This window comes from Pteronotus mesoamericanus, unplaced genomic scaffold (genome assembly GCF_021234165.1).
Source record: "Pteronotus mesoamericanus isolate MK-2021 breed Mesoamerican mustached bat unplaced genomic scaffold, CSHL_Meso_final contig_105, whole genome shotgun sequence".
Classification (NCBI taxonomy): Eukaryota; Metazoa; Chordata; class Mammalia; order Chiroptera; family Mormoopidae; genus Pteronotus; species Pteronotus mesoamericanus.
Window position 1 is genome coordinate 10,136,804 of NW_026555006.1, and position 26,238 is coordinate 10,163,041.

The window sequence follows — 26,238 nt, forward strand, 5'->3', positions numbered from 1 at the left end:
CATATGTAAAATTCTGGTCTTATAAAAAGTCATGGCCTTACTGTAAATTTTTTAAGATTTTTTAAATGGAAAAGAAATAGAATCCAGAGAGAAAATCATGCTTGTTACATAAATATGTAAGTAAAATAAAAAGCATATCAGGTACCAATATTGATGTGATTGTAAAGTTACATGTTTTCATCCATTTTAAATCATAAGAGAACAACCTCAATGAACAAATAAATTCAATTCAGCTTTTTGTTATTAATTAAATAATATTAAATTTACTTAATATTTTATTTATTTAATATTAAATTTATTTAGTTTTATTAATTAAATAGTGATTTGTCTCCTGATGACTTGATATGCTGCTAATTTTCTATTATGAAACTAAAATGATAACTTCATGCATTTGTGTATGTATTTTGGTTTACTAGGTAACAGCATCCTACAAATAAGTTTATAACTAAAATGGGAACAATTAATTTTGGAAGTTAATTGGTACATCAAATTTTAGAGACTTAGGAACACTCTTTTCAGAACCATGGCAAACATAACATTTTAGAGATATATCATCACATATATAAACTCTGTTTTCTCCATATTAATCAAATTAATCCGATTTCTTCTGTTTTACAGAAACCTCCTTAGATTCAGAATACCAGAGTTGGAAGGATACTTAGAAATTATCTTGACTGAGCTAATTTTATGGGTTAGTTAGAAAGAGAATCCAGAACTCTGGACTCTATGCTGTTTTGCTATTAGTGCTTACAGTTGTGTATTTATTTATTTGTTTATTTATTTAGGTGACTGCACTTCAAGATGAAAAGAATTCACTAGTTTCTGAGAATGAGATGATGAATGAAAAACTTGACCAGTTGGATGGATCTTTTGATGATCCAAATACAATGGTTGCAAAGAAATTTTTTCATGCACAGTTACAACTAGAGCAATTACAGGAAGAAAACTTCAGGTAACATCTTTAGTAGAAGTCATTCTAAAGCTGTCTGTTAAACAGATAGCTAAAAAATTATAATATCAACTAATTACATTATAAAGCATGTTTAGGAAACCGATTAAGCTACTGAAAATACCAACTGGTATGAGTGATTTCCTACCCTCATAGGGTTTATAATCCAATTAGGCAAGTGTGATACATATATTAAAATAAACAATTCAAAATAGCACTTGATAAGGGCCAAATGAAGGTCACGGGCAAGTCCACTAGGAGTTTACGGGAATGATTGTTGAAGTCTAGGGAGAATGGGGAGCTTCTTACATAGTAGAGAAAACGTGATTAAAAAAATGGTAAAAATTGTAAATCTGATACGAAAGAGATGCTTTTCATTTTTACTTTTACCTTCTTTAAAAAAAAGTGTACATCTTGCTTTTAGTAAACATTGATGGTCTCTGGTGTGCCTGCCACTGAGTCTTGCTTACACTGTATGGCCTTGAGAGCAGGCACTCTCATTGTACTGGGTGTGTTCTTTTTGTTGCTTTGTTTGGATATAATTTCAAACTTACAAAAAAAGTTGCAAGAATAGAACAAGGAACTTGTTTATACCTTTCATCAAATTCAGTTATTTTATAGTTTTTTCTTCATTTATTTAGCAGTGTCTACATGTTTATATAAACATATTTTTTCCTGAACCATTTGAAAACAAGCTAGAGATGTGCCCCTTTGTTTCTATATGCTTTGCTATGTGTGTCCTAAGAAAAAGGACATTCTCTTATAAACAACAGTATAGTGATCAAAATTAGGAAATTTATCAATGATACAATATCATTATCTAATCAACAGATCATATTCAAGTTCTGTCAGTTGTCTCAGTGTCCTTTATAGCTATTTTCTTTCCTGATTCTGAATCTAATTTAGGACCATACATTGGTTTTAGTATGGATTCTTAGTCAACATACTGTAAATCCATTTCTGTCATTATTTTAATTTTCAAATTCTCCCGGATTTGACTACCCTGTGACTACTTGTCACGATGTCACTATCCTGTGACTACTTTCTTCCCTTCTGGCACAACGAATGTTCCAGATTCATTTCTTCCTCTCCCTTTCCCAAATCTGGAATCAGCCATTTCTCCAAGGAGCTCTGATTCCTTTTAGTGGAGAATGTTATTTAGAAACAAAGATCTATGCTCCAGGTGAATTGTTCTGTCACTGCTTCTAGGATACCCACGTGAACAGAGCTACGAGATATACTTGGCACAGGTTCCCACTTGCTCATGTTCACACACCTGTGTATACACATATCTGCATTTATTTTTATGTCTACAATTATGAAAAATTAGTTTATATTGACCTCTTTAATTTTAGTTCACTGACTCCAGGGTTCATTCTAATCTCCATTTTGATATGATAATTTCCTTCTCTTACAGTGAGAAACCTGGCTTATATTTTCCTTAGTGTATTTACTCAACCCCAAAACACACAGAAAGTAATTTAAGAATTGCTAATGCATACCTCTGTAAAAAGCAAGTAAATAATAGACTTAAGTTGGTTTACAGTATTTTTATAGATAATGTTTACATAGTGTGAAATGAATAAATATTGAGTACAATTTGGCATGTTTTAAGAAATTCAGACATTTGTGTAACTCACACTTTTATTACTGGATAGATCATTTCTGTCACAACAGAAAGTTTCCTTATGCTTCTTCCTAGTCAGTCCCTAACTCCCAGAGGCTAATTAACTCTTCTGATTATGTTTTACAGTAGATTTCTTTTCTTTTGCCTAGAACTCTCCATTTAAATTGAATCATTTAGTGTGAATTCTTTTGTGAATAATTTATTTTGTTCAGCGTGTATGTGAGATTTCCCGTATTTTTGAATGCATCAGTAAATCATCTTTTTTTTTATTGCTGAGTATTACTCTGTTATATGAAACTATTCCACATTGTATCACATTATGTTCATCCATTTTTCTTTAGATGGCATTTGAGTTTTCAGATTTTCGCTAGTATAAATAAAGCTGGTATAACATTAGAATAGAAAACTTTCTGTAAACATGTTTTCATTTGTTATTGGCATATGCGTAGACCGATACTGCTGAGTTGCACAGTAGGTCTGTGTTTGGTTTCAGAAGATATTGTTGGCAAGCCATTTTCCAAAGTGGTCATACCATTTAACATTTCCCCTGGCTGTGTTTGCTGCCAGTTGCTCTAGTTGCTCTGCCTATATAACATAATTTGGTTTTACCAATGTTAATTTTAGATATTCTAGGAAATGTGTTAGGGAAGTCTAATTGTGGCTTTAATGTGTGTTTTCCTGATAAATAGTAATGTGGTAAGCCCCCTTTCATGTGCTTGTTGACACTATCATACTTTCTGAATTGTCTCTTCACATTATAAGCCTATTTTTAAATTGGATTGTTTGTCTTATTATTTTGGGGAGTTTTAAAAATAAATATTCTGGATATAAGTCCTTTTTTGGATATATGTGTAGTAATACTTCACCCATTCTGTGGCTGGCCTTTTTATTTTTTTTTAATGGTGTCTTTAAAGTTTCTTAACTTGGCAATAAGTTGGATTTATCAATATTTTTAAGATACTGCTTTTTGTGTACTGTCCAAGAAATCTTTGTCTACTCCATGTTGTAAAGATAGTATTTAGTATTTTCTTCTAGAACCTTCATAGTTTTATCTTTTACATGTAGGTCTATGGTCCATCTTGAATTGATTGATTTTTTAAAATAATGTGAGGTGTGGAGGCCAAGCTTTATTTTTATTTTGATTGTTCATATGAGTATCTGCTTGACCAGTACCATCAATTGAAAACACTTTTATTTTACTTAATCAAATAGCTTTGGCACTTTTGTGAAAAATGATTGAAGAATAAAATTTGGGTCGTTTTCTAGATTTTGAGGTTCTTTTTCATTTATGAGTTTGTCTTTATGCCTATAAGGCACAGTCTTGATGACGGTAGCAGTAGAGTAAGTAATTTAAAATCAGGCAGTATAAATATTCCAGCTTGGTTCTTTTCAAAATTTGTTTTGACTCTCTAAGTCTTTTGCATTTTCACATAAAATTGAGAATCAGCTAGTCAATTTCTGTAAAAAAAACACAGAAAACCTTTTGTGATTGTGATTTGGATTATATATAATTGATAACTGTATTAAGAATTTCTATCTATGAATATAGCATCTTCATCTATTTAAGTCTTCCCTTTCCTTCAACAATGTTGTGTTGTTTCCAGAATATAAGTCCTGTATGTCTTGTTAACTTTATCGTCAATTATTTTATATTTTTTAGGCTATTATAAATGCAACTTAAAAAGTTACTCTGAAAAGTTGCTTTCCATATTGTCAGTTTTAGGTCTCTGTTCTTTGTTTCTTTCCTTTTACTTATTTTGAATTTATTTGTTATTCTTTTTCTAGCCTCTTAAGATTGAATTGTAGGTGACTGATTTTAAGGTTTTCTTTATTTCTAATATAAGCCTTTAAAACTGTAAATTTTCCTTTAAGCATTGATTTAGCTACATCTCCAAAACTTGATCAGTTGTAGTTTTGTTATTACTCTGAATTCTTTTCTAATTTTTCTTGTGATTTCTTCCTTGACTCGGGTTATTTAAAAGTATGTTTAATTTCCCAATATTTAAGGTTTTCTAGATTTCTTAATTTGACTGATTTCTAATTTAATTTTCTCAAGGTTAGAGAACATATTCCCTGAGATTTTAATTTTCTAACATTTTTTATTTTTTTTTATTGTTCATCATGTTTTATTGTGGTCAGTGTTCCACATTTCAAAGAATGTGTGTTCTGTAGTTTTTCACTGACATGTTCTATCAATGCCAATTAAACAAGCTGAGTGTTATTCAGATCTCTTCTGTATTTTTACTGATTTTTTTTAGTTCTATCATTTATTGGGAGACTGATGTTAAAATTTTCAGCAATGATTATGCATTAGTGGATTTCTGCCTTTGATTCTCTCAGTTTTGTTTCATGTATATTAAAACTCTGTTTTTGGTACATATACTTTTATATGTCTTTCTGATGAATTAAACCTTTTATAACTACAAAATGTCTCTTTGTCTTAAAACCTATTTTTTTTTAATATTGACATAACCGCCCCAGCTTTCTTTGCTTACTGTTGCATGGCATTTTTTTTTTTTACCTTTTTTCATTTAATCTATCTGTGTCTTTTTATTTAAAATATTCTTATAATTAGGATATATTTGAGCCTCGCTTTTCAAAAATCTATTCTGATACTCTCTGCCCTTTTAACTGATGTATTTAGTCCCTTTGATTCTATCTAATTTTTTGATATTGTTGTGTTTAGGTCTGTCATTTTGCTATTTTTATTTTTTTGTATCTATTCTTTTGTTCCTTTTTCTTCCTTTCCTGCATTTTTTGGGGTTGTTCAAGGAATTTTTTAATACTTGATTTTAATCACTATATTGTTCCTTTAGTTTTTCTTGTTGTAGTAAGGCCTGAAGAATTCATCTTTAATTTATCCCAGTCTACTTAGCATTAATATTTTCATACTTTACATGCTGTGTATATTTTTGAATTATTTTAATGTGTATCCATATATTTCTCTTCATCTTTTGAAATTAACTTCCTGTTTAGAGATAACAAAGCATTTATCATTTCAGAAGTGAAAATGAAAATTCAAAACATTACTTTTCAAGTCTATTTGAAAAGCAAGGACCCCAAAGTATCTTACTGCTTTAGTCTTTCTTCTTTGAATGTGGGATTTAAAAATAATTAGAGGTCTTGCTAAGTTCAATTCTCAGTAAAAAAGTAAATGAAGTATATTACATAATGAATACCTATTTGTTTTCTTTATGCAAGGCTTGAAGCTGCAAAAGATGATTATCGTGTTCACTGTGAAGAACTTGAAAAGCAACTAATTGAATTTCAGCATAGGAATGATGAATTGACAAGTATTGCTGAGGAAACAAGAGCCCTGAAAGATGAAATTGATGTTCTTAGGTATGACAGGTCTAAATATAATTATGTCACTTTTAAGTTATTTAGCCATTTTGGTATTCCATATTTTAATCAAGAGTTCTAAGAGTTATTCCTATGTATTGTGAATTGATCAATTTTTATCCTGGCTCCTAGTCTTTACTTCTCTAATGCTTGTTGATAATAATTGAAATTTAAGGATAACATTCTTTTTTTTTTTACAGGTTTTTCTTTAAAGATTTTATTTATTTTCAGAGAGAGAGAAAGGGAGGGAGGAAGAGCGGGAAAGGAGCATCCATGTGTGGGAGAAACATCAGTCAGTTGTCTCTTGCTCAACCCCAACAGGGGACCTGGCCCGCAACCCAGGCATGTGTCCTGCCTGGGAATCAAACTGACGACCTTTCGTTTTGTAGGCTGGCGCTCAATCCACTGAGCCACACCAGCCAGGGCTAAGGATGATATTCAATTCTTCTTAGGACAATTTCATATTAGAACCTATAAGTGTACAATGATAATTTTTTCTTAGGATTTTGTAAGCTGAGTCACTTTTAGATACATTTAGCTTGACCTTCATCTGCTACTGATTAGCTTATCCTGCAAAATTTTTATGTAAGGAAACACACTCTCACAATCCATATTTTGGCATTTGGTAAATAAAGATAAATATAGAGAAGAATGCTTACATTTATTTCAGCATCACCTCAAGATTCTCTCATTGTTTTGACAATATAAAATTTATATTTAGCTGTTGCTTATGAAATGTTGCTCAAGCAAATAGACTATCCACGTGTTTTTTATATTGTCTGTTAAATTTTCTTAATTAGCTATTTTGTTACACTGTTTTTAATGTTCATTTGAAACATAATCTTTGTAATCATTAATTTGAACCTGCATGTGAGAGTAAAGAGATTTGATTTGTTTATTAATTATTTTTATTCTAGCCCAGTTGGTCAAGTAAGCACAACTCTAAAGGGAAGTGCTTTACCAGACAAATGATAAGTTGAATCAACTCTGTAAGCATATCAGATACTTGAAACAAAACTACACTAAATGTTATTTATGCACAAAGCACAACTGGCCCATAGTCTACAGAGTAGCTTAGAATTGTTCAATTATATTTACAAAACCATTCTTTTTTTAATACATTGTGCTAATACTTGAAACAGTTTGATCATTTAGTGTGTCAAATTTGAAGAATTTTTTTAATGCTTTGAAGAATTTTTTTAATGCCTTTATAGCAAAAAGGCTGAACTAATAGAGAGTTTAAGGCCTGTGTCTTGTTCCAAAGTTCTGACAAAATTTATTATTTCTCTGTCTGTTTTCTTTTTTTCTTTTTCATTTCCCAATTGAGAGTTTATTTGGAGGACTCATTTTACAGCCAGAAGAAAATTATGTGCCTTTATTAGTTTTTCTGCAGTAATGTTTAGTCTTTATTATTATAGAGCTACCTCTGATAAAGCAAATAAACTGGAATCAACAGTTGAGATATATCGTCAGAAGCTACAAGATCTGAATGACCTTCGCAAACAGGTGAAAAGTTTACAGGAAACAAACATGATGTATATGCATAATACAGTCAGCTTGCAAGAAGAATTAAAGAAGGCAAATGCAGCACGTACACAATTAGAAACATACAAGAGACAGGTAAGAATGTATCTTAATTGTTTTAATCATTAAAATCAAAGACCTCAACTTTGTTATTCCATTTGATCCTTTAAGAATGACATAGAACTGAAGAAACATTGCCTATAGTCAGCTGTGAATTTAGGGTACATTTCTTCTCTATAATTTTAATTCAAGAGTTGATAACTCAGTTTGAGTTATCTAGCTGTTTTACATTTTTATTGGTGCTGAGCTTATATATTCTTGGGCAGCTTTTTTTGTGTATTAAGATTTCTGGTAATCAGTGATAAAAGCCTAGGTAATGGAACTATAACCTAAAATATTCTGTTTTATTATTTATCAAACAACCTGTAGAAACAGTAGAAGGCTGTGTTTTTTTGCCTAAATTATTACTTGGGTATTTTAAACTTTATGTTAATTCTTCTTACCTACATGCTATTTCCACAAATATTTAGAATTAGACTATAATCTTACTATCATTTTATTTACAATCAGTTTCTTATTTATTGAGCTCTGAAATCAAATTATCAGTATCATATACTGTTGTGTTTTACTTTTGTTTCTGACAAAAGGTTCAGGATCTACACAGTAAACTTTCCTCTGAATCCAAAAGGGCAGACACATTAGCATTTGAAATGAAGCGGCTTGAAGAAAAACATGAAGCTTTACTTAAGGAAAAAGAGGTAAACATCAATTTAATTGATAATACCTCTGTCTGCTTTTAGATTTTATTATGGTCCTTACTATTCCAAGAATAGAAATGATATCAACCAGTTCTTCTTTCTTCAAATTGAAATTTTGTGTGTAAAAGAAAGTCTTGTAAAAATTCTGCATGCAGTTTTGATAATTTCCTTCACAAGGGAAGATCAAGTGACAGAGCCAAGGTCATATGTCTTGGTCTAATGTTTTTCAGCTCTGGACTGTGAACTCCTTAAGAATGATGACCACTACCCTGGCTGGTGTGGCTCAGTGGATTGCCAGTTCAATTCCCAGTCTAGGGCACATGCCTAGGTTGCAGACTAGGTCCCCAGTAGGAGGCGCATGAGAGGCAACCACACATGATGTCTCTCTTTTTCTCTTTCTCCCTCCCTTCCCCTCTGTCTAAAAATTAAAAAAAAAAAAAAAAAAGTAAAAGAATGAGGGCCGTAGATGCGATTTTTAGTGGCTTTGTTAAGATATAATTTACATACCTTAAAAAATTTTGCCCACATAAAGTGTACAATTCAGTGGTTTTTAGTATATTCACAGAGTTGTACAACCATCACCACATTCAAATTATAGAACACTGACATCACTCAAAAAAGACCCGCCATGCCCATTTGTGATTACTCTGCACTCTGGTTCCCCACCCCCCAGTCTTTACAAATAGTAATCTGCTGTCTCTGTAGATTTGCTGAGTCTACCAAGAATGTGTAATCATACACTTTTGGTGGTTTTGTGACTAGATTCCTTAATTTAGCATAGCGCTTTCAAGGTTCATCCATGCAGTGGAATGTGTCAGTGCTTCATTTTTACTGCTGAATACTACTCTATTATATGGATATACCGTACTTTGTTCAACAGTTTATGGACATTTGGGCTATTATTTTCACTTTTTGATTCAAATAGATAATGTGGCCATGAGCATTTATATACAATTTTTTTATTTGGATAAGTTTTGATTTTTTAAATATATCCCTAGGAATGATATTGCTTTGTTTGATCATATGATAACTAAATTTAACCTTTAAAAGAACTACTAGACTGTTTCTAAAGTGGATGAAACATTTTTTACTCTCACTAGCAATTTTTGAAGGTTCCAATTTCTACACATTCTTTCAAATACTTACTACTTTTTAATTTAAACCACCCTCATGGGTGTGAGATGATATGTCATTGTGGTTTTGATTTGTATTTACTTAATGACTAATGGTGCTGTGCATCTTTTCATGTACTTATTGGCCATTTGTATATTTTCCTTGGAGAAATGTTTCTTCTCATATTTTATTCTCATGTTTTATTTAGTTACTTGCTTTTTTGTTATTGATATATATATGTGTGTGTATATATATACATAATTTTTTTATATATCCTGGATACATGGTCCTCATCACACACATTATTTACAAATATTTTTTCTTCCCTTCTGTGGATTGTCTTCTTACATCCTTGGATGGTATTGTTTACAGAATAATTTTCATTTGATGTAGTCACATTTATCTTTTTTTATTTTGTTGTTTATGCTTTTTTTAGTAGTGTTTCTATGAAACCATTGAATAACTTAAGGATGTAAAGATTTACAGCCTTTTAGTAGTTTTATAGTTTTACATTTTATATTTAGTCTATGATCAATTTTGAATTGATTTTTGTATGGTCTAACTTCATTGGTGTGTGGATACCTAGTTGTCCCAGCACTATTTGTTCACAAGACTGTTCTTTCCTCTATTGAATTGTCCCGGTACTCATGTTAAAAATCAATTGGCCACGAGACTGTAACGATGAATACATTATACATTTGTCAAAACTCATAAAAGTAAAGCAGAGTGAGCCCTAATGTAAACTGTGACCATTAGTTAGTAATAGTGTATCAATATTGTTTCATCAAATCTTCTAAGTATTATAATAATACAGGATGCTAAAAAGAAGGAAAACTAGGTGTGGGGGGAAGATGAGGGAATACTTGGGAACTCTGTACCATTTGCTTAATTTTAATGCAAACCTGAAACTGCAACAAAAGTTATATTAATTGTTTATAAAAACAAAAAAAAATTGTACCGTGAATGTAAGAGTTTATTTATGGACTTGCAATTTTTTTGTCATTGACTGTATGTGTTATCTTTATGCTAGTACCACACTGTCATGATAACTCTAGCTTTATACTAAGTTTTGAAATTGGAAAGCATGAGTTTTCCAACTTTGTTTTCTTTTAAAAATGGGGTTGCCTGAAACTGTAGGTCAATTTAGAAACATTGCCACTTTACTAGTATTAAGTTTCTGATCCTTGAATGTGAGATAACATTCCATTTATTTGGGTTTTTAGCTTCTTTCAACAATGTCTTGTAGTTTCAGTTGTATAAGATTTGCACTTTCTAAAATTTTATTTCTGAGTGTTTTATTCTTTTTGTTGCTGTTATAAATGAAATTTTCTCAATTTTTTGATTTTTTAATGCTAATGTATAGAAATACAATATTATACATTGATCTTGTGTCTTGCAACTTTGTTGAATTCACTTAGTATTTCTAGCAGTTTTTAGTGGGTTCTCTGGGATTTCCTATATTTAAGATCAGGACATATGCAAAGAGAAATAATTTCGTTTCTTTCTTTGCAATTTAAATGCCTTCTTTGTCTTTTTTCTTGTCAAGCTGTCCTGGCTAGAACCGCCAGTGGTATACTGAATAGAAGTGGCAAGGGTGGATATTGTTCTTTTGGCTCTGATATTAGGGAGAATGTATTCATTCTTTCACCATTATGCACATTTTTAGCCATGGTGTTTTTTTTTTTTAAATATCCTTTATGAAGTTGAGGAGGTTTCTTTTATTCCTAGTTCGTTGTATTTTCCTATCATAAAAGGGTGTTAGAGTTTGTCATATGCTTTTTCTGGGTCATTGAGACTATATGTGGCTTTTGTCTTTTATTGTATTAATGTGGGTTATTTATTGTTGTGGTTAATAACTACATTGACTTTTGGATATTAAACCACACATTTATACTTTCAGGATGCTACTTACCACTTTTTTCGATAGAACTTCACACCAGTAATAAAAAGAAATAACAAATCTCCAGCACCTCTTACACACAAGATTATATACTGCGTGCTTGAAAAACCCTAACTTGTTACTCAAAACACTTTTGCAAGGGTTTATATATGTCAGTATTCCTATTTTTGATGATATGGATACTAAAGCCAAAGAGTCACATAACTTGCCCTAGATAATATAGCTAGGAAGGAGTGAAACTGGAATTAAGGCCATGATCTATTTACCTTCAAAGTTCATGTGAAAAATTACTCTGCAGTTGTATATTCATACTCTATTGCATGATTATATTCATCTGGTTCAAAGACAGACTATCTAATGGGGAAATCACAAGCATGTGTTATACAAAGACTATATTATTTATGTGATTTAAACAAGAGAAGATTACCCCTTAGCACTAAAATTAAAACATTGCCAATTATCAAATTAACTTACTAAGATAAATTATTATAAGAGTAAAGTATACCATCTGTGGGCAGAATTTAAAATTTTGCTTATATAAATTTTTTTAGAGACTAATAGAACAGCGTGATACTCTGAAAGAAACAAATGAAGAGCTTCGATGTTCACAAGTACAACAGGATCACCTAAACCAAACAGGTAAATTTTGTTAGATTCAGAAAAAATTTTTTAGGGGTAGAGATACTGAGATGTTAATCTAATTTGTTGTTGTTGTTTAGATGCATCTGCTGCAAAAAGTTACGAAAATCTTGCTGCTGAGATTATGCCAGTGGAATATAGGTACATTTGGTTTTAATGATAATCTATACTTTAATGTGACTTATTTTTTTAATAAATTTCTTTAAAACTTTCCATTTTATGAGACACTGTGCTTAAAATTACTTTATCTCATCTCCTTTAAGTTTCTAAGTGAGATTATTATTGCAACATTAAGCGAGATTGTTATTGCAACATTAGCAGTTTTAAAATTTATCAAAAGTAAAATTTCACAAACTAGCTGAAATGACATATTCTAATTTTTATATACAACCTTTCTTGTGTTGAACTTTTTTTTCTATCCTTATATTCAATGGAAAATCCTTTTAATACTTGGCATTCAAATCCACATGGTAAAAAGAAAAAAAGAGAGGAGCTGTCAATAATAGCAGAAGGATTAAGCAGAAGTTAAATAAAATACAAATTTTAGATGTTCCTTTTGACCCATCTTTTATCCTTGTATTTTACTGCTATGTTTACTGAGAGATGTTTGACTAATCTGATATTTCTATGTTTTTCCTCTCTGTGGTAACAGCTTTATTCAATACTTTAGACTCTACATTTTATTTAAATTACTTTATTGAGATACAATTCACCTACTTAAAAATGTGGAATTGATGGTCTTTAGTATAGTCACCAGCTGTGCAACCATCATTGCTATCTAATTTCAGAACATTTTCATTCCCCCAAAGACACCTGGTACATATTAGCAGTCATTCTTCATTCCTGCCTCTCCTCTAAGTTCATCCCGAGGCAACCAGTTTTCTACTCTTTCTGCATAGATTTGCCTGTTATGAGCATTTTATAAACATGGGACTGACTTCTTTCACTAAGCATAATGTTTACAAAGTTGTTTATTTTTCACTTAATTCAGTTTTTGGTTAAGATAGGGCTCCTTACATGCTGCGCTGGAAATCAATTGGTTTTTAATATAGTTATACTTAATCAAAAGGGCCTGTTTTTAAGTTAGGGGTAGCATTCAGAGGAAAAAAAATTAGATTTATATAGTTTTGTGCGCGCTGTGCAACATCTTTTTCTTTTTAAAAATTTTTTTTTCCCCAAAAAACCCGTAATATAAATATCTTTTTTTTTTCCCCTCTCCCCTCCTCTTCCTCCGCCGCCAGCCACTTTTTTTCTCTTTGAAGATTTGCCTGTTATGCATTTTATAAACATGGGACCCGCATAAGTTACAAAGTTGTTTATTTTTCACTTAATTCAGTTTTTGGTTAAGATAGGGCTCCTTACATGCTGCGCTGGAAATCAATTGTGTTTTTTAGTTATTAATATCTAGTTATACTAATATTTTAAAATGTCCATATGAGCCTGTTTTTTAAAGTTATAGTGCTAGCATTCAGAGGAATAAAAATTGAGATTGATAGTAGTTGCTTTCAGGCAATGGGATTTAAGAGGGCAGTACGTAGGCAAGCACCACGTCTTTACTTAATAACACTTCTGTCATTTGCATTTAAGAAAACTGTGTATGTAAATCTTTAATAAAATGTTTTTCTAAAACAAAAAAAATCTGGAGGTAGTCATGTAACTGCCATTATCATAAAAGTAAACTTACAAATTATAGGCAAGCTGTAGTTTCTTAAGTCTATTGCTTTTCCTTTGTATGTTTTTTAAAGACATGATTTGTATTAGCTTTAGTGAATAGTTTCTAAATTATCAAATTAAAATAATTTATATCACCTCTTAGGAATTTACATAATAAATATTTAATGATAGTGCAGCATAATCTTACACTGTACCTTAAAAGACCGACTACTAGTTTCTTCAGACATAGTCTTACAATGTATGTAAAACTTTCAAAGCTTTGGTAACATTTTTAAATGACAGCTATTGAGTGGACAGGAATTTACCTTTTTTAGAAAGTTAAGAATGTAAAAATGTCCATATGAGCCTGAACTCTTACATTTAAAAAATTTTTAAACATTTTATTTTTCAATATCAGGGAGGTGTTTATTCGACTGCAACACGAAAATAAGATGCTTCGCTTACAGCAGGAAGGTACTGAGAACCAACGTATTGAAGAACTTCAGGAGCAGCTAGACCAGAAACATCGCAAGATGAATGAATTGGAAACTGAGCAAAGGTCACATGCTCCTTCATAATAAATAAGTCATAGTTTTTAATTACGTAACCACAAAATGTTGATTCACAGAAGTGGAAAATATCATTGTGGTTAAAATAATTAGGATTTTTAGAAGATTAATTTTTGGTGGTTGTTTTTAGTCTCTCACTACCCATTACTTTGAGCAGACTTTGTTAACCAGGTTGCTTATCCTTGAATTTTATTTGTATGTCTTCACAGTTGACAGAAAATTTAACAAATGAATAAATGACAATCTGGCTTTCTGCTGCAGCCTGGTGCATAGATGGGCCATAGGTTGTAGTGTCAAATTTGAATCCTATTTCTTAAACTTAAACTGTTTGCTTCTGAGCAAGTTACTTAAATCCACACTTAGTGTCCTCAGCTCTAAATTTGAGGTAATACCTGTTTGCAAGTTATGAAGGTTACAGATAATGTGTTTAAAGCAAATGGTGTATATATACCAATGTGAGGTGTTTGAACATTATAATTTAAAAAATATAACATATATATAATGGTTACTATATGCCAAGCACTTTTCTAAGCACATTTTAGTTTTAACTCAGTAAGTCCTCATAATAACTCTATGAAGTAATAAGTATGATCATTGCTTTTTTATAGAGAAGGAAGCTGAGGTACAAGGAGGTTAAGTAACTTGCCCAGAGTTACACAGCTAGTAAATTCTGGATCCCTACATTTGTCCCTCTGTCAGTCTGATTCTTGAGTCTGTGCTCCTAAAGGCCACTATGCTAATCTACGCCTTGTAAATAGCATACTTGAAGTAAAGATATTTCAATTTATTTGACCAAACTTTATTAGCTTTTAGAGACCACCAGGAATCTAATAGACACATAAACCTTGTCTCTCACACTTTTAAGCATATGTTACATCAGCTGTGGTTAAAGAATAACATTTTCGTTTTCTGAAGAGATCATGAAATATTACTACCTGATAAAGTTCAATATCAATTGACACTGGAGATGCTAAGTTTCTGCTTTTAGAGAGTTAATAAAAGAAGATAGACATATGAAAATATAATTGTGATAGCTACATATACATACACACATATATAATATATGCACGCACACACACATGCGTGTGCACACACACAAGGTGTGTTCAGAAAATATCCAACCATGTAATATGAAAAACAGAGACATTTATTGAAGAAGATACAAGAAACATTGTACATAGGACAATGATGCCTCAGTCCCCATCAAAGCAGGCACCTTGGGACCTCACACAGTTCTCTAAGTGTCTCTTCTACTATTCCAAACACACTGCAAAATCCTTTGTTGGAATCACTGTCAGCTGCCCTGCAGTGTTTTCCTGAATCTCATTGATAGTCTGTTCCCTTTTAAGGATGATTTTAGTTTTGGGAACTTAAGTCACAAGGTACCAAATCAGGGCTGTAGGGGGCGCTGATAACCTGGGTGATTTGATGTTTTGCCAAAACACTGCATAAGACATAGTGCATGAGTGGGCGCATTGTCATGATGAAGCTGCCAGTCACCAGTTGCCCATAGCTATGGCCATTCTTGTCATAATGAATCTCTCAACTGACAAAGAACATTAAAGTAGTACTCCTTATGAATTGTTTGGCCTGGAGAGGCATACTTGTGATGGACAACACCTTCCCAATCAAAAAAATGTTAACACGGTCTTGATCTTGCTGTGACTTTGTCGCACCTTCTTTAGTCACGGAGAACCAGGTGACTTCCGTTGGGACAACTGGTCCTTCATTTCTAAATCATAGCTATAGAGCCACAATTCACCTCTGGTTATGACTTTCTTTAGGAAATCTGGTTCATTGGTAATGGTTTGAATCAAGTCTTTAGCAACTGTAACATGATGTTCCTTTTGCTCTGGTAGCAGGAGCCACCAAATGAATTTTGCCATGACAGGTTTCATATGCCAAGGTGCTGTATCAAAATCTTGGACACAGTTTTTGGAATCCCCAGATCAGCTTCTAGTTCTTGCACTGTCATTTGCAAATCTTTGTTGATTGCAGTCCATACACATCCAACATTCTTTGGTGTTCTGCTTATTGCAGGCTTTCCAGAATGTGGATCACTTTCAACAGTTTCTCAACCATCTTCGAAGTGTTTGTGCCACACTTTTTTTTTGTGTTGCACCCATTACATCGTCCCTGAAAGCCTTCCGAAACATCCAAATAGTTTCTACTGAGAGATATTCAAGCATAATGCAAAATTTGATGCAGATTTGTTGCTCTACTCACTCAGTCATTTTGAGTGTGATGGCCACACAGTTCACATGCTCATTCAATGGTGTCTACTGCCCCCACTGACTAGTACAGTGAACTCCTCATTGTTCACACGTACATGCTCCAGTCCACTCTCCTTGGCTCCCAGTTTACATCAATCTCATGCAAACTGCTCTCCTTATATTAACAGTGGCTGGACATTTTTCAGACAGATATATATATATGAAGAGAGAAAGTCAGGCAGATACTCTCTTGCTGGTAACTTCCAACTAAGATGACTCTTAGGCAGAGTTTTAAAGAATGAGATTATGGCAAGTTAAAAAATCTACATTAGTTGCTGGTACCAATCTCTTTAATTTAAAAAATAAGTCATGGAGAAATTGTTGGTAAATGGTGACCTTCCTTTTCTCCTAATACACTGTGAAATTTGAAACAGGAAAAGTAAACCTAGTTTCCATTCATTAAAAATAACTGTAGGAAAATTGAGCTGGTTTTCTTATTTTTATTCCATTTAGTGTAGAAATGTATTTTCACCACTGGCACATAAAGTACCTTAAATTTTTAAATGTGAGTATATGTGCTTTCAGGATAAAAGTGTCTTCTATTAAATATTTCCTCAAAAGTAGCCTCCTATATACTATGTATTATACCTAGCCACAGATGATTGTTTAGCATCTGTTCTTGCTATTAAATGTGTACTTTATGAGTTAAATTGTATAAATGCACTTTTATAGGTCGTTAACTACTTTGACTTTCAGTACAAATAAACACATGTGATTCATCTTAAAATAGGCTGAGCAAAGAGCGTATCCAAGAATTGCAGCAACAGATTGAGGATCTCCAGAAATCTTTACAGGAGCAAGGCTCCAAGTCAGAAGGAGAAAGTGTAAGTCACTTAAAAATTACAATAATTCTGCTGCGTGGACTCTGTAATGGGTTCTAATGCTCAAGTTAATCTTGTATTTGAAAGTGCTATCCTTATCATTAATGATACCCTTAAATACCGTATATATCTGCATAACAGATGCAGTGATTTTGCCAATTTGGAGCCTGTAAATTGATTATATATGTCTGAAGGCTATTTCTACCTGTCCTGCTTCAACAGCTATACTAAGTTCATGGTAACTCCTGATTGAGAGCATGCTTCAGTTGAGGCCTTCACAATTTTGCTGGGAATCCAACAGGGCTAGGCTGAGAAAAACTCTAGTGAGAGTAAGCATCAATTAGAATTGAGGAAAACTTCTGATAAGAAAAGAAAGAGTAAGAAAATAATTTCAACCAAAAGAACAGTCAAGAAGAACATTGCCCTTTAATTCTTGCCTCCCTCCATACTGACTCAGGACCTTGCCACTTTTCATGGATTTTGATGGCATATATTTTGATGGCAGAAATAAGAGGACTTAAAAGAGATCAAACAGCTTAAATATATTTAGCAATGTTCCTATAGTTTGATCTCTATATAAAAGGAGAAAAGAAGTATTAACTGAGGGAGGGATGTATTTAAAACAACAGCAGAAAGATAGGGCTAATTGTGTATTAGGTAGATACTGATCAGATGGAATGTTAGGTGATTCTACATGTATTGATGGGGGAGAAAACTAAGGAGAGTAAGTAAAGAGGTGGTAAGGAGATTGAAAGGGTTATGTTTCCTTTCTGTCTTTTTTACGCTTTATATGGTTTTTCCTTTTTTCCCTGGGGGCTTGGAAAATAGAAATCGTCTCATGCATGGCGTCATCTCATATGTGCATATATACGGTATTGTAACTTCTCTAATACAAATATAGTTTTAAGGCACATTAGGGAATAATTTTAAAATGGGACCTATTTGTAGGGGTACATTTTAGATTGCAGTGTTTTAAAGATGTTAAGTTTCTTTATATTTTAAAAATAGGGTTGGTGTCCAAATTATATTTCAAATTATATATTTTTAAACTCTGCAGCTATTCAGTAGATACAGAACTACTGTTGCCATTTAAACCCCTGGTTTTTTAAAGAGGAAATTTTATATTTTGAATTTTATTTTTTAACAAAATCTAATTTCATTTTGATATTAATATTAAAGTGTTTACATTTAAAATGATAAAGGTTTATTATAAAGATAATTTAGTTCTTCGAGTCCATTCTTCATTAAAGACTTACAACCTTAAAAATTTAATTTTAAATAAACAATTTTTTGGTCATTTGCATGTTTGATACTCCTCCATATATCACATTCAGCTTGCATTTTCTATTTTTCAAGTTCAAATTTTATTTGCATTGTATTCATAAATATGAAGCATTTTTCTTTCTGCTATTGTACTGTTATTTCCTTTCCTTTTGAAGTTAAAAAATACTTAAATTCATGTTTTTAAAAGTTAATTATTAGAATTACAAATTTTCAACCCGTTTATAATATTACACCTTCAAAAGGAGGTAAAAAGATTTTAACGTCTGGAAAATTTATTTTTGTCATGATAGTTACCTTACAGCAACTGTTTTTAATTTTTATAGTCCAGCAAACTAAAACAGAAGTTGGAAGCTCATATGTAAGTAAAACTGATACTTCATTTCAAATATGAGAGGGGAAGGGCCTTAAAAGGATCTAAAGTTAATATTTTTTCTGATTTTGTTTATAAAAGCAAATACTCTGGTGCCATTGAATGCTCACCACTTCAACCAAAGAGCAAAAAGAAAAACATGCTAAAAGGTTTAGCCTACCTGCCACTGATCCCAAACTTCTATATATTTCAATTATTAATGCCATTTGAAGATTTTTACAAAGCTGGCAACTAGCATTACTAGATTATGCAGAAATGTAGGCTGTTTATCCTGTAAATCATTTCTTTTAACTTTCTAAGGAAGCAAGGTTGTAGAGGAAGAAATCTCACATCTTTGGCACCCATCATGTGCCAACCAGTTTACATCCTCACAATAACCCCTATAATATTTGGCAGGTATTCTTCCCATTTCATAGGTGAGGAAAGTAAGGTTTAGGAAGTGACTAGCCCACAGTTCACAAATGTTATGTGGCAGAAGCCGGATTTCATTCTTAGGTCTGTTTGGCTCCAAAGCTCCTTGTTCTTCTTTCCACTGCTTAGGGAAAAACTAACAGAGGTCCATGAAGAATTACAGAAGAAACAAGAGCTCATTGAAGATCTTCAGCCAGATATAAACCAGAATGGTAGGTATTTGTAAAAACCTGGATCTAAGGACTTGTCCTTTTTAGTTGACAAATACAAGAATTGTGTATAAATCTTTGGACAAAGCATAGATACATACATTGCAAATAAGTACTCTGATAATTTTTAGTGATTTAAGTAATTAATATAGATCTAATCTTTATGTAGAAAAAGTAAGTCTAATAAAATTAGCTGATTGATATATAGGAGTATCAAACATTTTGAAATGTAACAGAATTAATACTATGAAAATATAAATAATGATTTAAAATCAGGTTAAAATGAACTTCGAACATTATATAGAAAGAATGCTTTATTTTCTCTTATGATGGTTGTGCTTACATTGTAAGGTATACTTGCTCATTGAAATACTTGATAGATAGGAAAGAAATAGCTAGATAAAGCAGATTATTGATATTTTTCAGAAAAAATAATATGAAATGATCGAGAATCTATTGGTTGTAGTTCAAAAGTTTTAGATAAGAATTCAATACAAAGAATGAGTACAAAGTTTCAGCTGTCTTCTCAGTCCTTAGAAAATAAATGTGATAAATATATTTTTGTAGGTGAGGATAGAGTATTTTAAATGGGGAGTAACTGGTCATTTTTCATTTCATTTTCAATTATAGCACAAAAAATCAGTGAACTTGAAGCTGCTCTTCAGAAGAAAGATGAAGACATGAAAGCAATGGAGGAACGATATAAAATGTACTTAGAGAAAGCAAGAAATGTGAGTGACTTATCTTACAGAGCTCAAGTCTCTGTGACTCAGGTGCTCATCAGGCCTGTTCCACCTGCTTGTACTGCTCTTGTTTCTGTATCGTGTCACTTCCCTCCCACTCCCCTGTCTTGCTGGTCAGGCTTCTGATGTGTTTCCAGGTCAGCCCTTTGTTTTCTCCCCCTCACTCTTCAGCTCCAGGAAAAACGAACACATGGCTTTATAGAAAGAGTTTATATATGAACTGTAATGACCTCATAAGAGAAAATGACTACTATAATGTATGGCTGTTAAAATGAAGGCACATTTACCTTTTGTGAAAATTTAGCTTTTCAAACTTTGAAATTATTTCAGCATTTAGTCTAGCTTAGATAGTTAAACGCTATTCTGATGTTCACTACACTACTTATTCTTTTTTTTAAATTTTATACTTTAAATATCTGTTAGCAGTGGTCTCATGAACTCTTTTATTTTCATGACTAGCATATATTTTCTGAATAAACTGTGTTTTCTCAACATGTCAATGTACTGAATAAAAAAAGAATTTTACAATGAAGCTTTAAAATACTGATAATATCTACCCTTCTTATGTTTTAAGTTTTATATAATATTCATTAATACATAAGTAGTTCCTGTAGCCACAGATAAACCCTAAGATCTTAAGGCTTAGCAAGACAGATGTTTAGTTCTTGGTCATATGAAATCCAGTCATCAGTGGGGGAGGCACTCTGCTCCATGCAGTCATTCACAGTCCGAAGGTGACAGAGGTTCTGCCTTCCACACACAGTTCCAAAGTTCATTGACATTGTCCAATTAGTAGATAAGGGAGAGAACATAGATTGCATGGGAGGTATGTAATGGGTCAAGCCTGGAAACAGTGTAAACTGTGTTCACTCTCACTTCATGGGCGGAACTCAAGCATAGAGCCACACTCAACTTCCAGGGCGGCAGGGCTTGGTATATCCAGGCAGTCTATGCCACCATTCAGTTTCTCTCATTTACCAAAGTGTAAATGCCTGTAGTAAAAAATATGAAGTATAGAAAGTTTCTGAGAGCCAACTGCTGTTAATCTTTTGGTATATTTTTCTTAACAGTCCATATTTTTCAGTGCATATTATTTCAGAAATTTCTTAGGCATATCATCTTTCTACTCTTTTTTTCTATACCTCGGTAACTGTATGTGGCATTTTGCTAACTCATTAAGTAATTTTTAATATTTTTAATGGATCTGTAATTACATCATATAGATGACCTTATTATTGGAAACTTGTTTTTCCCTGTAATTTATTCCTGATGTTTCTAAGTTGATTTTCTATTATACTGCTGACTACATAGTTTAGCTAAGTGTCAGAACAACATTATACTCAAACATCTGAGTTTTACTCAATTTTTAATAATTTACGTAAATGTGATTGACACCCTAGCATTTGCAGACAAAATCATATCTATTACATTGATCTTATATATTAAATTACTATGTTTAACTAGATAATGATAGTAAAGAAAGATTGTTGCTAAGAATTTTTTGTATGTATCACTCCTAGTTTGTATAATCAGCAAGTTCCACTATAATTACTGAACTCATTTTAATTTTAAAAGAAAATGCTCAAAGCAGATGAATGTGGAAGGAGTACTTCAAGACCTCAGTGCTGAAAGTTTGAATAGGCCAAATAGCTATCCCTGATTACCAAGCCTTGGAGAAGGGAAATTTGATTTTGGGATGGGACTCTTTTCATTTTTGTACTGAATTTTTTATTATTTCTTATCTATAGAATAAATTATTTTGCAATTCAAATTCAATTGTGAGACACACTATTGTTAGGTGCTGGATCACCTCCTGGATAATTTTCCACTTACACTGATTTTATAGACTATGTTCTTGTATTTCAATATTTGATAAGATAAAGTAAGCATAATTTTTTCTTTCAACAGGTAATAAAAACTTTAGATCCCAAATTAAATCCAGCATCAGCTGAAATAATGCTACTTAGAAAGCAGTTGGCAGAAAAAGAGAGAAGAATTGAGATTCTGGAGGTAATACTTCCATATTTACACATCTTCTCTTAATTATTCTGGATAATCCCGGTAATTAACTACCGACATATATTTGCCTCAATGATTAAGTTTCACAAGAAGTTACAAATGTTCTGTTTCAGCACTGTGTATGTTTATTGCAGAGCATCTCACTAGCCCACGAGATTGGTCTCTCTACAGTTTATGCACCCTGCTGCATGTATCTCTCTCGCTCTGCAACAACCTGTCATAAAGATGCCACTTAGTTCTTCATAGACACCACTATCATGCTCCTTTTAAAAGTATGTGGAGAAGAGTTCATTTAGAATAATTAAAAAGTAATGAAAGAAAGAAACCAAGCTCACCTTTTAAATAGGGAGCTGTACTAAGTTAACCAAAGTTATCTTATCTCTCCTCCAAACCCAAACAAACTTATTAGGTGGAATTTCTGAGAGATGGAAGTACTTCAAAGTCCCAGTAAGCCTTTGAATAAAGTGGCATTCTGTTATGAATCCTGCAAAGTTATGTTGGTAGTAGCATCGTCTCATTAGTTAGCTGAGTCTTTACATTTTAAAGTTTTTTTTTTCTGTACTTATTTTTATGAGCTGGGTGAAGTATAAGTATGTCAATATAGAATTGTATATTCTTAGATTTTTATAACTGGGCATGTTCTAATTTCCTTTGCAAGGTGTTTTACAAAACTACTGTTGTTAACACTATAGTGAGATTTGATCCCATTCTTGAAGTCAGTACATACTTCCTCATAATAACATGTGGGTCATCATTACACTGCCCTGTTGAATTCTATATACTCACCTTGAAATTCTCATAATTGATAGTTGGTTTCTATTTGAATCAACTAGAAATGCTTTACTTCAAAGAAACACATGTTCACTTACCATTTTCTTCATGTTATGTCTGAGCCAGTGTCAATATATATGGGCTGTGGTGAAAACACCTTTTTTTAAAGACTTAAAGACTTTAACATCCAGAATACACAACAGCTTTATGTGCACTTTGTAAAAGTTTTTGTTCAGGCCATGTCAGTTGTTATAAAAAGCACTGGTTAGGGGTATTTCTCTAAAGAAATGCTATTCATTCTTGAGGATCCAAGTCAAATGTCTCTTCCTCTATAAAGCTTTTCCGTATATGCCTTAGGCAAAATTATCTCTCCACTTTAAACTCATGTCTTCATCCCACAATAGCATCGGTTTCCTTTTGAAACTGTGTCAGAGTGAATTGAGGCCAGAGGCTGTGTCTTATATCTCTGTTCTTCCACCACTAAGTATTACATAAATAAGAAGCCAGGGTTACAACTTCTATTGGTAACTTATCTTAAAGTGGCCACTTTCCCTCTCTGGTTCTCAGTTTCCTCATCTGTCAAATGAAACTTGGACTGAATCTCTGAAATCTAAGTTGTTCTTATTATTCACTTTCCAGTAGAAGCCAGTGACAGTGGACAGCACTGTTGCTGCTTGATACGCAGCTCCCTAACACATGGAGGAATGGTGCCTTTAACTCTAGGGCTCTCAGGAAAAACTTCAGTTAAGTCACAGCATATGGGCTTTTAATTTGTGTATATTTATCTATACACTGAAAAAGGAAAAAGGAGAAAAATGATGTAAATAGCAGAGGTGGTTCTATCTGCCATCTTCCCTGGGGAATATTTGCCTGGAGAGGTTGTGAGCCAGAGGAAAGGCCTCTCAGCTCCCTCATTTCCTGCATGCTTTTTCTATCATCAGCGTCTTGCCATGGGAACATTCAGATGTTTTAAGATTATAATTTTTTATGATCCAACTATATCTGGTATCAACAAAATTATAAAATTAGCTATATTAGAGTAATTAAGAAATGGATGTCAGTCTCTAGGTGGCATGTAACTATGGCCACAGGCGATCTAGTATATAGGTCACCAAGAACTGAGAGATAAAAATTCATGCTAAGCCTTATCGGAGATGTAAAGGATTTTCCAGTTTTGTTTTTTTAAATTATCCTCTTTCTCCTTAGTTTTAACCCCTCAATAGATGCAGCTCTGTTTTGTTATCTAAACCAGTTTTTACTCTTTTCTAGATATAGAGGACAGTGGCATTAGAATCTCTAGTTTCTTGCTTTTTCTTTTGTTGTTCTTGTTTTTTAATACCTCTTCTGCCAGTAAAATTTCGAAATAAAGATTTACTGATCACAGTCTTACTCTTTCAAGCTGTTGTGCATGCATTTCTCCTGATCCAGTTTACATTTTGATGATTTTATGTACCTCAAAATTCAATTACATCAAATTCAGTAATGAACATATGAAGAAATTATTCTATTTTTAGTCATTTGGGGTTATTTTGGAGATTTTAATAGTGTTCATATCTTTTTCCAGAGTGAATGTAAAGTAGCAAAATTCCGTGATTATGAAGAAAAACTCATTGTTTCTGCTTGGTATAATAAGGTGAGTTGAAATTCAGTCAACAATTGGATGTTTAGAACAGTGTTTATCAGACATTTTGACCAGGGTATAGGTTTTATACTACAAGTCAGTATATATACATTCTGTATGTAAACAAAAGGTACATGGTATTCATTGTACTCAGGTTATTTTCTATCATATTCTGTTTGTTTAAAATGTTGGTAATATCAAGGCTCAAGATGGAGGCGTAGGTAAACACAGCTTGCCTCCTCGCACAATCACAGCAAAAATTACGACTACAAAACAAATATCATCCAGAATTGTCAGAAAATCAAGCTGTATGGAAATCTGACAGCCAAGGAATTAAAGAATCCACATTCATTCAGAAGGGTAGGAGGGGTGGAGATGCGGAGACATGGAATGGGTGGGTGGTCCCACACCCACGTGTGGTGGATAAAAATCAGAAGGGACACTTCAGGAGTGAGGGGTCCCAACACAAGAGTGGACCACCCAGCCCAGGGTTCCAGTACCAGGAAGATAAGTCCCCATAACTTCTGTCTGTACAGACCAGCGGGGATTGGGGCAGTGGAAGAAACTGCAGGATCCTCAAGAGTCTCCTCTTAAACAGCCTGCAACAGACGTAGGACTTACACAGGCTCAGGACTTGCACAGACTTATTCCCTCTGGGCTTTAGCACTGGGACAGCAGCTGGAAGGATACCAGTGGCATACAGGGAGAAATTGAAGTGTCTGGCATCAGAGCAAGTGTCAGGGGATTGCTTACTCCCAGACAAAACTCCAGAGGCCAGGAAGTGGCATTGTCCCCTTTCTGAGCCCTCCCCCATACAGAGCTGCAGAGCAGCAACACTGTATCTGGGACTCCATCAACTCGGTTCACATGGTTGCCCTGCCCTGGTGATTACCTAAGGCTCCACCCCATCCAACTGACTGGTGCGCTTTTCTACAATAGGCCTCACTACTAAGACAGGGAGTGAAAGCAGCTCTACATAATACATAGAAACAAACACAAGGAGGCTGCCAAAATGAGGTGACAGAGGAGTATGGACCAAATGAAAGAACAGAACAAAACTCCAGAAAAAGAACTAAACAAACTGGAGATGAGAAATCTATCAGATGCAGAAGTCAAAACACTGGTTATTAGAATGCTCAAGGAATTCTTTGGGTACTTCAATAGCATAAAAAAGACCCATGCAGAAATGAAAGTATACTAAGTGAAATGAAGAAAAATTTACAGGGAACCAACATTGGAGTGAATGAAGCTAAGAATTAAATCAATGATTTGGAACACAAGGAAGAAAAAAAATTCAATCAGAACAGTGCTGAAGGAAAAAGAATCCAAAAATACGAGGGTAGGGTAAGGAGCCTCTGGCACAACTTGAAATGTACCAACATTTGAATCATAGGGGTGCTGGAAAGAGAAGAGAAAGAGCAAGAAATTGGAAACTTATTTAAACAATTAATCAAAGAAAACTTCCCTAATTTGGCTAAGAAAATAGACATGCAAATCCAGGAAGCATGGAGAGTCCCAAACAAGATGGACACAAAGAGGACCACACCAGGATGCATCATAATTAAAATGCCAAAGGTTAAAGATAAAGAGAGAATTTTAAAAGCAGTAAGAGAAAAGCAGATAGTTACCTACTGATTTCTTA

General features: G+C 33.0%; 1 protein-coding gene across 1 annotated transcript in view; it reads left to right on the top strand.

Annotated features, from left to right (window-relative positions):
* The window catches only part of HOOK1 (hook microtubule tethering protein 1), a 58,748-nt gene that overhangs the window by 27,285 nt on the left and 5,225 nt on the right, over positions 1 to 26,238 (top strand). The window contains exons 9-21 of the mRNA XM_054573933.1: positions 786 to 952; positions 5,778 to 5,918; positions 7,337 to 7,538; positions 8,090 to 8,200; positions 11,765 to 11,852; positions 11,933 to 11,993; positions 13,924 to 14,064; positions 17,078 to 17,171; positions 18,776 to 18,810; positions 19,363 to 19,445; positions 20,073 to 20,173; positions 22,094 to 22,195; positions 24,540 to 24,608. Coding sequence (XP_054429908.1) covers positions 786 to 952; positions 5,778 to 5,918; positions 7,337 to 7,538; positions 8,090 to 8,200; positions 11,765 to 11,852; positions 11,933 to 11,993; positions 13,924 to 14,064; positions 17,078 to 17,171; positions 18,776 to 18,810; positions 19,363 to 19,445; positions 20,073 to 20,173; positions 22,094 to 22,195; positions 24,540 to 24,608 — 1,395 coding nt within the window. The remainder of the gene's footprint in view (positions 1 to 785; positions 953 to 5,777; positions 5,919 to 7,336; positions 7,539 to 8,089; positions 8,201 to 11,764; positions 11,853 to 11,932; positions 11,994 to 13,923; positions 14,065 to 17,077; positions 17,172 to 18,775; positions 18,811 to 19,362; positions 19,446 to 20,072; positions 20,174 to 22,093; positions 22,196 to 24,539; positions 24,609 to 26,238) is intronic.